The sequence below is a fragment of the Melanotaenia boesemani genome, chromosome 19 (genome assembly GCF_017639745.1).
Source record: "Melanotaenia boesemani isolate fMelBoe1 chromosome 19, fMelBoe1.pri, whole genome shotgun sequence".
Taxonomy (NCBI): Eukaryota; Metazoa; Chordata; class Actinopteri; order Atheriniformes; family Melanotaeniidae; genus Melanotaenia; species Melanotaenia boesemani.
In genome coordinates this window covers 2,533,896-2,546,588 of record NC_055700.1, presented here as the reverse complement: position 1 = coordinate 2,546,588, position 12,693 = coordinate 2,533,896, and the positions used below count along the sequence as shown (strand labels likewise).

The 12,693-nt window shown below is 43.0% G+C and overlaps 1 protein-coding gene and 1 pseudogene across 1 annotated transcript in view; one reads left to right on the top strand and one right to left on the bottom strand.

The window, feature by feature from the left end:
* The window catches only part of LOC121630393 (scavenger receptor cysteine-rich type 1 protein M130-like), a 98,528-nt gene extending 91,671 nt beyond the window's left edge, over nt 1-6,857 (top strand). The window contains exon 8 of the mRNA XM_041970677.1: nt 6,512-6,857. Coding sequence (XP_041826611.1) covers nt 6,512-6,857 — 346 coding nt within the window. The remainder of the gene's footprint in view (nt 1-6,511) is intronic.
* Nucleotides 6,858-9,523: 2,666 nt separating this feature from the next.
* LOC121630392 lies at nt 9,524-12,693 on the bottom strand (annotated as a pseudogene).

Sequence of the window (12,693 nt, the reverse complement as noted above, 5' to 3'; positions counted from 1 at the left end):
TTTCCATGATACGGGCTGCCGGTCTTAGTACACTGATGTACTTGTTCCTCCTCAAGTGTGTCATGGATTATGTTTTTTTGGATATCAGTGTAGTAATCACCTCCTATTTCATGTCTGCAACTGGAGTTGCCATGGACATTGAGGGTTTCCCTCACTACAGAATGTATGAAAAGAGTTCCAGTCTGTATTTTTATGGTGTATTTTGAGATGTTTCCATGCCTAACCTGTTGCATTGCATGTCTTTAAAATTCACATCAACTGGCTGCAGTGGCCAAAGCTCAAGATGTTGAGGACAACATCTATTTTGTGGGGGGGTATGTAACAGGTATAATAGGTTGTTTAGGCATTCTTTCTTTCAGTATTCATAATTTGGATTCCTGTGTTGACTTGTTATTTTGTTATTTTACTGTTATACAAAAGCAAATAGCCAGTAGAGGCTTCTGTATACTTTATCTGTGTTAGTCTGTGGTGTTACCTCGGGGTTCCGCTAGGGGGAGTCACGCTTCCTCCTCACTCATTACAGACGAGTGAACGAGAGAACTGCGTGTGTGCTCATTTCTTCACTCCTCTCATTATCACCCTTTTTTTAAGGTAACTACCTCAAAATATACACTTTTAAGCAGCTAATACATTATTTGTAGTTTTATATCTTTCATTATAAGCCACTATACGTTTCTGGGAATTGTGAGTCGAGAGGTTTTATTATTAATCTATAGTCGGCTAATCTGTTCGGTGCGTAAGCTAGCTATTGGAGGCCTCGTGGCCCGCTGTAAGATCCGCTGTGAGACCCGACAGTTGAGATTATATGTACTCACTGTGAGAATGATTTCATTGTGTACTTGCCCAGAGATCGGAAGAGATCATGCAATGTATGCATCATTATGTTATATATTTACTGTTATTGCTGTGAATTTGTTTACTTGTATATTGTTAAAAACTCATTACAGACGAGTGAACGAGAGAACTGCGTGTGTGCTCATTTCTTCACTCCTCTCATTATCACCCTTTTTTTAAGGGCACAACATCAGCATCGCTGGTAAATAAAATAGAAGAATGTTCGGTTGTGGCCGGAGAGGCTGTAGGCACTGATTGGCTGCCATGTTTCTGTCAGTCTTCCCCAGGGCAGCTATGGCTACACATGTAGCTTACCATCACCAAGTATGGCTGAGGAGTGAAACCTTTTATTATTATTAACACTCCCCAGTATGTATGCTCAAACCAGTCCTGTAAAGCTAAGGACGCCTCCTCAGTCCAAACCTGAATGGTTCTGGTGGTGCATTTTGTCCTGAGGATCAGAGGTCTGTAGGCAGGAATCAACTCCACAAAAATTAGATCTGACATCCCAAGGTGAGGAGCTACTGCAGCCGTGTATGCTCCTAGAATATTACATTATACCTGCTCCAATATATTAAAGTCTCTTGTCGGAAAGTGTACAAATTTGTGAAATTTGCGGAGGACTGATTTTAACTCTACATGGTTAAAGTCCCCAGCCATTATCACAGCCACCTCTGAATTAGTGTTCATCTGCCTGATGAACAGGCTCATGGTGGTATGTAGGCTGTTATAATCAGGGCCGAACTAATTTCTTTAACCAGTTTAAACGGTCTGCCAGGTAGTCCAGGTCGAGAGAGCAGGTTGTAATAATATTTGTAGCTGTACACCACGAGATGTGAATGTACCTCTCTGGTCCGCTGCAGTTTGGATGGAATAAAATCTGGCTTTGGAGATGCAGAAATACCCTAGTTTTCCCCCAATTCCAGCAGGTCAGCCCATCTGTACTGGATTAAGGCTTCCAATCTTAAAAACAAAACATCAAAACAAACATAAATACCCGAGAGCCTGGAGCCGCTGCGTGTGCCCACATCCGCAAGATATTGGAGGCTGTACCTGCGATGGCAAACATTCACAAGGCACCAGACCTTCTAAGCAGAATAGCGATTGATGGTCTGGTCAGGCAGAACCAATAGACTGAGTGTTACAGCAAATGGCTTAATTAAATTGGAAACAGAAAAGGGGCCATTAAATCTGGTCAACAACTTCCCTGACTCAATCCTTACAGAAATGTGACGAGAGAACATCAAAACTTACTGACTTGGGGTATAGACAGGAGCTGTTGTGCAGTGTCGATCTGCTAACCAGTGATTGAGTTCGGCTGTGTAGAGATCCACCCTGGTGTCTTTCCAAACTTGTTGAGAGTGCTTGACAAGTGACTGCACTGAGGGAACAGATATTATTTATTTTTTCCTACACGCCTTACGGTCACCTGCGATTATATCAGTAGATTGCAATCGACTGGTTGGGCACTCCTGACTTAAGGGATCTGCAATCCAGATAACATTTTTTAAATATATATTTATTCATTTTAACAAAATGAAAAAAAAAAAAAAAAAAAAAAAACACATACACACACACACACACAAAAAAAAAACAAAGAAAAAAACAAACAAACACAGCACATCAATGAATCAAGAGTAACACAGTCCAGGCAATAATCAATATGCCACAAATGAACAATTATATAATAAATAAAACAAACAAAAAACAACAACAACAAATAAAGAAAGTGTATATATGATAAAGACAGCAAGGTCAGTCACTCACAATCAAATCCCAAATCAAAGGTCAACATAGCCACTGAGTTCTCCTTCCACACTCAGGATCAACTTTTTAGCGATCACCATACCAAATGAAACAGTTACTCTCTTATGCTTGTTGGCTGATTGTAATGCGCTGGAAGCTCCGATAATGGCAATGAGTGAATCTGGGACCCAGAGTTTCCCAAAAGTCACTGAAAAACAGTGAAAAAAACTCTTCCAGAAAGAATTCAGTTTGCTGCATGATCAGAAGGAATACATCAATTTGTGGATAGTAGACTTGCCGCATTGGTAAAAAAGTTATTTAGACTTTCCCTCAAGCAGTAGTCTGTGTAGGGTTTTGAACTGTATAAGATTGTGTCTGGCGCTAACTGAACAATCATGCATACTCCATAAACACTCATCCCAGATTTTATCAGTTAATTTTTGGGGCATCAATTCATTCTTGTCCCAATTAATAGAAAAACCTGAGAGGGCTGCTGAAATTGCTGATCAATGTTTAAAGTGGAATCACTGATGCTTGCGGATTGGAGACATATAAAAGAATGTCATCAGCATAGAGCGTGAGATAATGGGAGATGTCAGTGTGCTTTATCTGATGCTGGCAGCTAGGGGTTCAAAAATGAGAAAAGGAATGGAGAGAGCGGTCAACCCTTACATGTACCCCAATCAATTGCAAAGGGGCAAGAAATAATTTGACTAGTAAAACCTAGGGCTGTCATTACATTACAGTCATTTAGCAGACACTTTTATCCAAAGACTTACAGTGCTTAGTAAAGCACAAACCGCGCTGTTGTCTAATGACATCCTTTTCTCTGTAACAATCTTTCTCACCATAATAAACACACTTTCAGAACTGGCATTGCTGTGGGGAATGCATAGTAAAGCCTCCATTAGTCTTGGCAGCTCACTGAACTTCACATCTTTCCCTACCAGGCCCCAGAATCTGTCAGTTTTGGCTTTTCAGGGAGATTCTTGCTATCTGTCACCTGGTAGTCAATGAGTTCCTTTCTCATCCTGTCCTCACTCAAGCTCAACTGAGGGAACAGAGCTCCTAGCTTTTCTAGGTTAAAATAAAACAAGTGTTTGAACATTGCAGATCTAAACCATGCAATATTTCATTAATTCGTTCATTCTATTAATGGGAACTGACCCTAACATCTACCTGTCCCTGGAGTAAGCAGCAGGATCCAGCACTTTCATGTCCCTCAGGAGTTGATGGTCGAGGGGAAAGGAGGAGAACTCCTTCATAGAATCTGCTCACAGATCTACAACAGCATAAGAGTAAAATATGCATTAGTGGAAACATTTTCGGCACATACTGTCAAAAGATGTCATATTATAAAATTGCTGGGTAATATATTCACTGAAAGATTTTCTTTTCGGCTGACCCACAGAGATCTGTGCTTTCATGAATGCCTCTGTGTCTGCTCCTATAATGAGCTTTTCATCAGCCATGATGTCCTTCTGCATCCACCTCCCCTAGAATAATGCTTACAGAGTGCGATTGGGCCCCATCCTGCTCCTCATTAGGAAAGTAAATTCACTGTCCCATTTTTTCTGATATTTACATCACTTCTTTTTTTTTCAGACAGACATGCCTTCTCCTTCGTCACATCCACCCACCTCTCTTTCCTGGTAAAAACGGGAGCAGCTATGACAAACATTCCTCCATCCGTAGACTTCTTTAACGCTTGGTTTGGGTTAAGCGGGAATGAAGAAGTTACCCCAAGGGTGTAGGGGGAACTGGCGTCAAGACAGCAAGTGGTGGTATTCAGATGGCCAATGATTTCATCCAGGTTTTTAGGACTGATTGGAGAAAAGTATGTCATGGTGTTCATGTCTCTGAGTGGACACAGGGACATATGTCCTGCCCCTGGCATGGAAGCACTGATTGATTGCCTGGTTTTCTGAATTTTGTCAGTAAAGAATGAAGCAAACTCAAATACAAATATTAAGAGAAAGTGGGGGCAGGAAGGAGGGATAAATATAACTGAGGAGGAATGGACAATGATGTGGTCATACCTTTGGAAATGCACTAGTTCACAGAAATGGAAGGAATACAATTGTAAATGTTTAATTCGATTCTTTATCACATCATCTCAGAAATCCCACTATGGTGAAACAACTGGGAGTTGCTGGAGGAACTGCAATAATGAAAATGCAAACCATTGTCAAGTCTTCTGGGACTGCCCAGCCTTTAAAGATTACTGGGATGGGATATATAAGACACTGCGAGGCAGGAAAGTCTGACCTGAATGAATGGATGGACATCACAGTAGACAGTCACAGTATGGAAAAGATAACAGCCCTCGTCAACTGCAGACTGGAGTTACTCTCTTCTTATTGGGCAAAATTGATTAATTGTGTTATGCCGCTAAAGCCAAGTCTCTTTTTCACAAAAGATTAGATTCATTTTGAAGAAAATTATACTCCCTATATGTATATTTTTTCTTCATGATGATTTTTTCTTTTGTTTTCTGTTTGGTTTTTATTTGTGATATGTTTTTGCCTAATAGGATTTATTTATGGTAATTTAAGCAATTACATTTGCATTCATGCAAGAGATATGTTGACTTTAAATGATGCTAAACTATAAAAAAAAAAAAAAAAAAAATTATAACACAAAGAAAGAAGCAAAGCCTCATCCCAGGCCCGGTTGGATAGAAGTTTTGGGGTTACTGACCCAGGAGGATTAATTAGCCTGTCAACAGTAACGAACAAGGCACGAGTATTATTGCTGTTCTTAGCGATGATGTCAGGAAAGAAAGATGGCCCGGCATTTCTCAGCTCCAGATTAGAAATCCTCAGTCTCTCTTTGTAGATCTCACAGTAAATCTGCAGCTTTGTTTTCCACCACCTGCGTTCAGCTTTTCCCACATTCTGGTTTTTCAGCTCTTACCACTGTGGCATTTTTCCATGGAGCTTTCTTTTTGTCGGCCGCTTCACTTCACTCATCTTCACCTACACCTTCATCATGGTCGTCCTACCTCAGTCAGCTGGCTGCCCTCCAATGTCTGACCTACTGGCTGCATGATAGAGTGGAGGAGTTCAGTCTAAATCTCTGTTTTCATGTCAGAGTGCAGTGTATACTATGGATTACTAGCTACTGGGATCAACATTCTGTTGTGTATGTTGTTGATTTTTATGTTGGTTTTTCTTTTGAAAACAATAAAATGTTCATTTTAAAAAGAAAAATTCAATTCAATGCCTGTATTGTCATTTTACAGGTACAACAAAGTTAAGAAAATGCTAATCTTTCCGGTGTTGAATAATAAATAAAAAACCATACTAAAATAGATATAAAAACATCACACACACATATTACATTCTGCAGATATTACACAATCCCTTAATATAATAAATAAATAATAATCATAAAACAAAAGAACTGAAGCTAAAATCATCATCTGTTCTTCTTCTTGATGTGTAAAATGATCCATTTATAAAAAGTAGTTCCTCCTCATCATGGTGTAACTGTGTGTGTGATGGTGTGTGATGTGTCCAGACTCTGTCAGGCTGCTGAATGGATCCAGTCTGTGTTCAGGCAGACTGGAGGTGAAGTCTGACCAGACCTGGTCCTCAGTGTGTGAAGCTGACTTTGACCAGCAGGATGCAGAGGTGGTCTGCAGGGAGCTCGGCTGTGGGCCTCCTTCAGTCCTCCAGGGGGCGCTCTATGGAGAAGGGGAGGCTCCCAAGTGGACCAAAGAGTTCCAGTGTGGAGGCCATGAGTCTGCTCTGCTGGACTGTAGAAGCTCAGACTCTGATAGAAACACCTGCTCACCTGGCAGAGCTGCTGGACTCACCTGTTCAGGTAGAAGAGGAGCTGCAGCTTTGATCTGCTTCATTTCTCTTCTCATCAAACTCACTTTGTTCTTTTACTGATGACTCTCTGATCTCTGTTCAGTATCTTTAAGGTTGGTGGGAGGAGCCAGTCGCTGTTCTGGTACACTGGAGATGAAACTAGGAGAATGGACACCAGTGGATGTTGATGGATGGACCCTGAAAACTGCAGCTTTCATCTGTAAACTTCTGGACTGTGGTTCTGCTGTTTCTGTGGGAGAGACAAAGGAGACCTCAAACAGATTTGTGTGGAGGATCAAATCGGACTGTGTTCAGTCTGGATCTCCTCTGAGGGAATGTGCATTATCCTATATCTTCACTTCCTCCATCCTGAATCTCACCTGTTCAGACAAGCCTGTCAGTGACATCACCTCTGACATCATCAAAGGTTGGTCAAGAAGTTGTTTCAGGAGATTTTAAAGCTTTTTATTAACCAGCATGTAAATAAGAGTAAAGTCCAATCAGAGTTCTGGCTTTAGTTTTCAAGAAAAAACCAACTGGACTGATTCAGTTTAAGAAATGATCAGCACATAATTATTAGTTATTTGTTTAATTTGGTGTGAACCTGATGGACATCATGTGAACAGAGGTTTCCCTATGCAGAAGAAATGAACTCACACCTGGGTTTCTGCTCAGTCTGTATGTACAACCACTGACTTGGTCTTTGGTTAGGTTTAGGACCAACATTATTTGGTGAGGGCTCAGAAAAGGTGATAGTTTGGACTAAATCACGTTTGTCCATCACTTTACACAACGCTGGTTTAGAAGTTTCCAGGCTGATGCATCAACAGCACATTTCACATGAAGCTAACATGAAACCTGCAGGAAAAGATGAGCCGTAGTTTATTGATTTCTCAAGACCCGTTTCTAGAGCAACTGAGTTTGTTTTTATTTATTAAATCTGTTTAAAATAACGTTACGAAGCGCCGCCAAGAAGAAAGAACACAACTGTTGGATGATCTCCATCCTCCTCCTTTGTTTCTGAGTCTGTTTTGGTTCTATTTTAAGGAAGGCGCTGCGATGGCGTCATGCTTTTACGTAGCTGAGGCATCTGTTGCTATCCAGCTGATACTCCACCTCTCAGGTAAGGTTACGGTTGGCTGTGGGAACGCAAAGAGATTATGGTCCCATCCTAACTGTCCCATCCGGACCTGAACCTGTTGGTGGAAATGAGGCTTTAGAACAAACATGTCTGACAGGAAGTAATGATCAGAACTCCTGCAGACTTCTCTCCTCATGTTCTGGTTCTGGACCACAGCTCTGGTTATTCCAGCCATGTGGAACGTCGCCTACAGGCCACCTGCTCACCACACACACTGCTTCATACACTCCAAACCAGCTGATGGAGACCAAGCTGATCAACATTTCAGAGGGAGAGACGAACGTTTGTTTGGGAAACATTTTTCTGTCTACAATCAGCTCCAGAAGTTCTGGATTCATCTCCACACAGATCAGGACATTTTAACCAGTTTCTTTAGTTTCTGGAGTCGCTGGTTCTCATGGTTCTGCCCAAGAATAAAAACTCAGATCCCACAAACCAAGACAGAAAAGAAACTGTTTAATCCAGAAATATTACAGACATGATACTGAAATATTGTAATTGTGTGATTGTGAATGTGTTTGATCAGGTCCAGCAGATCCAACAGTTCTTCTCATCAAAGTGGTGGTCCTGCCTCTGACTCTGCTGCTGCTCATCACCGTCCTGTGTTTCTACTGCCGGGTATGAACACATCTGTAGCTGAGAATGAAGCAGTCAGCTTGGAAACTGAAGAGATGAGTGATGTACTGTCATGTTTCTCCAGGCCAGCAGGGGGCAGAAGTGGAGCAGACAGGAGAATGTGGAGCTGGTTGAGTTAAACCTCGGTGTGGCTGCAGCTGAAGGAGGGCCGACTGGAGCTCAGGAAGCAGAGGAGAACCTCTAAGCAGCTCCTCTCATGTCCTGATGAGTTGAAGCAGATTTTAGTTGCTGACATCAACATTTTTAGCTTTTGTAAGAATTTATATTTGAACCTCAGATAGTCAGTAGAATAAATCCCTTTTATCAGACTAAGATTTGTTTTTCTTTTCATGGCTTCGGTAGAGGTTCCTTTAGAGATCTGAGCGTAAAAATGGAGCTGTAAATAAAAATTCAACATGCTTGTATACTCACAAAAACAAGAAATTGGATCATATCACTCCAGTTGTCACATCTCTATACTGGCCTTCTATGAGACAAATAATTGATTTTAAATTGTTTCTGCTGGTGTACAAGGCTCTGAATGGTCCAGAATATAGATCTGATGACTGATAGACTCTGATCAGGACCAATAAAGAATAATAAAACCAGATGGAACACCTCTGACTCTTTATGGGAGAGATTTACTTTGGTTATGAAAAGATGCTGAACGTGAGAGCTGAGGAAATCTGCTGGTTGAATTTAAAACCGGAACTGAAATCATCCCCAAAACTTTTCCCAGAGGGACTGAATGTAAGAGGTTAGAGGACCATGAGGGTCCAAAACTCTGACCTCAGTCCCTTAATCATTTAAGGAGAGGAGCTTCAGGTTCACAATATCCTGAGTCTGAAGCTTCCAGTGAGATTTTAGTATTTAGATTCAGGGGAAAGTAGATTCAGACATCAGATTAAAATATTAATAACATATTTCTCTAAAGTTGAAGCCAGAAGCAGTATGTATGTAGAAAACTGGGCCAAGAACAGAACCCTGAGGAACACCTGAGGTGAGCAGATCCATCTGAGTAATCAATCTGATGGAACCAGGTCTGTCAGGTAGGACTGAGACCAGCTGAGTCAAGACATTTATTTATATTTATTTATATTTTGTCCAAAAGCATACGTTTCTTGAAATTTTAAGAAACAACCTTTATAAGAAAATATTTGTCTATTTTATCAGTCCTCATTTTTTCCACCTTTTATTATTTAATTATTATTATCTAACGCACTTTTCCATGCAATTGTTGTAATGATACATCTTCTGATGCAAAGCCAGGGCACATCATCAGTGATGTATCCTGAGGTCACTGGGTGTTTCGGGTTTCTCGAACATCAGACACCCTCACTTAGGCGACCCTGCCGAGGTTGATCAGGCCTCAGCATGTGCCCTGGCAGCCCACCCACGGATCACTTCTCTTTATCTAGAGCCACTTGGAGGCTTTTTCTGCTGCTTCTGTGCTGTTAGAGATGGCTCTCCTCTTCTTTTCGTCTGTGATGCCGAGTGCAGTATAGGGACTGTCCTACAAAGCCTCTGCATCCAACCTCCACAGGTAAGCACTCAGCCTTCCAGCCTCGTCTGTGGCAGTCGCTGACTAGCTCCTGATACCTCTTTCGCTTCCTCCATTCTCTCTTCCCTTGGCATGGTGAGCTCCAGCATGACAACATTCCTTGTTGCCTCTGACACCAAAATGATGTCAGGTCTGAGAGTAGTCTTAGCAACATGCTGAGGTTGCTTGCCTAGTTCCACTGTCAGCTGCCAGTCCTGTACAGTGTTGAGAAGCCCTGATGTTTCTCTAGATGTTGCTGTTGTCTTCTCTCCAGCTCTGATAAAGCTGGTGGTGTGCTTCCTAGGTTTTGACCTTCGGCAGGTGGCAATAGCACCACAGAGGCTCTCTGCAATGGCCTTTAGCACTTGGTCATGATGCCAATGGTATCTGCCTTCGCCCAGAGTTTTTGGGCAGCAGTTCAATATATGCTCTAAGGTCCCCTTTCTCTCGCAAAGGGGGCATGATGGTGTGTTTGCCAAACCCCAACAGTGCAGTTTAGATGGACTGGAAAGAACATAATAGACAGCCTGGACAAGGAACTTGATGCGGTGTGGTTCTGCCCGCCAAAGATCAGTCCATGTGATTTTTCCCTCCACAACTTGTTCCTATCTAGTCCAGGCACCTTGCTGTCTCATCCCCACTGCTCTGCTAGACCTCTCTTCCTCCACAGCTGCTCTTGCTTCATCCTGGACCAGTTGCCTTTGCTCCTTTCCCCGTACCCTATCTTAGCGGGGGACTGGAATGGCTCCTAGCCCGGCTCTTCCTCTGGCCACTGTCCCCACCCAGACTCCATGACTTTGAACTCCTCCTCAATGGATTTAAGGGGGAGGGACAGCTTGCAGGTGTTTCTATAGAGGGCGATGTAACATAAGCTCCGTGGTAGGCCCAACCATCTTCTCAAGTAGCGGCTGACTTTCTTCTCCAGATCTATAACGGTGGAGAGTGGGAACTCATAGAGGAGCAGTGGCCACAGTATCCGAGGCAGGATCCCATGCTGGTACATCCATGCCTTAAATTTGCCTGGTAGTCCTGTCCTATCGATGGTTTTCAGCCAACCCTCTAGCTCCTCACAGGTGTTCTTAATGGAGGCTGTATTCCTGAGGCTGCTGTCAAAGAACTTCCCAAGTATCGTTCTGAACAAATTTGCTCTGCCAAAGGGAGGCCTATGGGTAAGGCTCCTCTTAATAATGTGATTAATTTATTTATTTATTTACTTTGAATCACGGAATCTATGTAATCTTGCTGGACCTGACCGGAGGGGACAGAAAAGATGGAAAATAGCAAAAAGAGCAAAAGGGAAAGAAGAAAGGAGACAAAAAGATCACAGACAGAAGGCAACGACCCTTCAGTCCACACCATCACCAGACAATAAACTGTTACACCTGTACATGAACACACCAGAAAATTTCCTACAACTTTTACGAAAGCAGAAACACACACACAGAAAAAACAGGGCTGCCAGTCATTAAGAGTTTTTAAATAATAACCAAATCTAAAAGACATAACAGCGACCAGATACTAACTCACAGGAAAAATAAAAATAAATAAATAAATAATTATCGCTTAGTATTAAAACCCACTGGACAACTCAGTGACTGTGTCAGCATGCAGAGCATGAGAAACAAGGAGTGATCAGTGATGAAGAGTGGTGAGTGAGATCATGCAAATGCGACCACGCCTCCACGGAGGCCAGAGGCAGACCAGGGCCAGAGGCCCGGGCCTACAGCAGCAGACCCGGAGCACCAACCCAAGCCACCCCACCACAAAGACGACTTCAGCCCCACCCGAAGGGCAGCAGAGGAGAGCCCCAGCAAGAGCCCCCCACGGTCCTGGGGCACATGTCCCAGTGGGCCAAGATCGGCAGCCACTGGCCCTGCCAGGGACCGGCCACCCAGGGCAGCCCAAGTGAAGGGTTATCATTGCCGTTGTTCATTAACCTGATATCTGTCCGGCTGGGGTGCTCGAACCCCCCCCCACACTTATGGAAAGCCAGGACACATCATCAGTGATGTATCCTGGGGATAGCCAAGGGGAGGTTTATGGATATAAGGTTCCTCTTGATAACCTGATTCATTTATTTATTTACTGTTATTTATTTACTTTGAATTATGAAATCTATATAATCTTGCTGGACCTGACCAGAGGGGACAAAAGAGAAGGAAAACAGCAAAAGGAAAAGAGGAGACAAAAACACAACAAATAGAAGGCATCGACCCTTCAACCCAAGCCCAGTGATGAAGAGTTCTTAAATAATAACCAAATCAAAAAGACATTTCACAAAAGTATCACAACAACAACCAGATACAAACTCACAGAAAAAAAAAAAAAGATCTCTTAGTGCAGTGGTTCCCAACCTGGGGTCCCTGAGGCTTTGAACATTAGAGCCATTGTGATTAATGTCCACAAATTGTCCCTATTTTAATGAATATAAAGTAAGGCTGTCTGTTGTTCATTTAACTTTGGCTACATCAAAGGACAGGACTCAACCAGAACACATTATTTATGGGGAGAATCTTACTTTGAAAGCCTAAAACCAGCATCGTTTCAGCACAGGGTGGAGCAGGGGGTTCATGACATTTTAGTATATGTATGAAGGGGGTCCATTAGGAAAAAAGGTTGGGAACCACTAGTATATAGACCCACTGGACAACTCAGAGGCTGTGTCAGCATGCAGAGTATGAGGAATGAGGAGTGATCAGTGATGAGGAGTGGGGAGTGAGATTGTGCAAATGCGACCACGCGTCTACGGAGGCTAAAGACAAACCAGGGCAGCCCAGAGACCTGGGTCCTCAGCAGCAATCCTGGAGCATGAACCCAAGCCACCCAACATCAAAGACGTCTGCGGACTGAGGAGAGCCCCAGCCAGAGTCCCAGCCAGAGGTCATGGGGCACAGGCCCAGGCGGGCCAACATAGGCAGCTGCCGACCCCGCCAGGCACTGGCCATCCAGGGTGGTGAAGGGCCCAGGGCCCCAAGAGCCCAGAGGCAACCACCTGACAT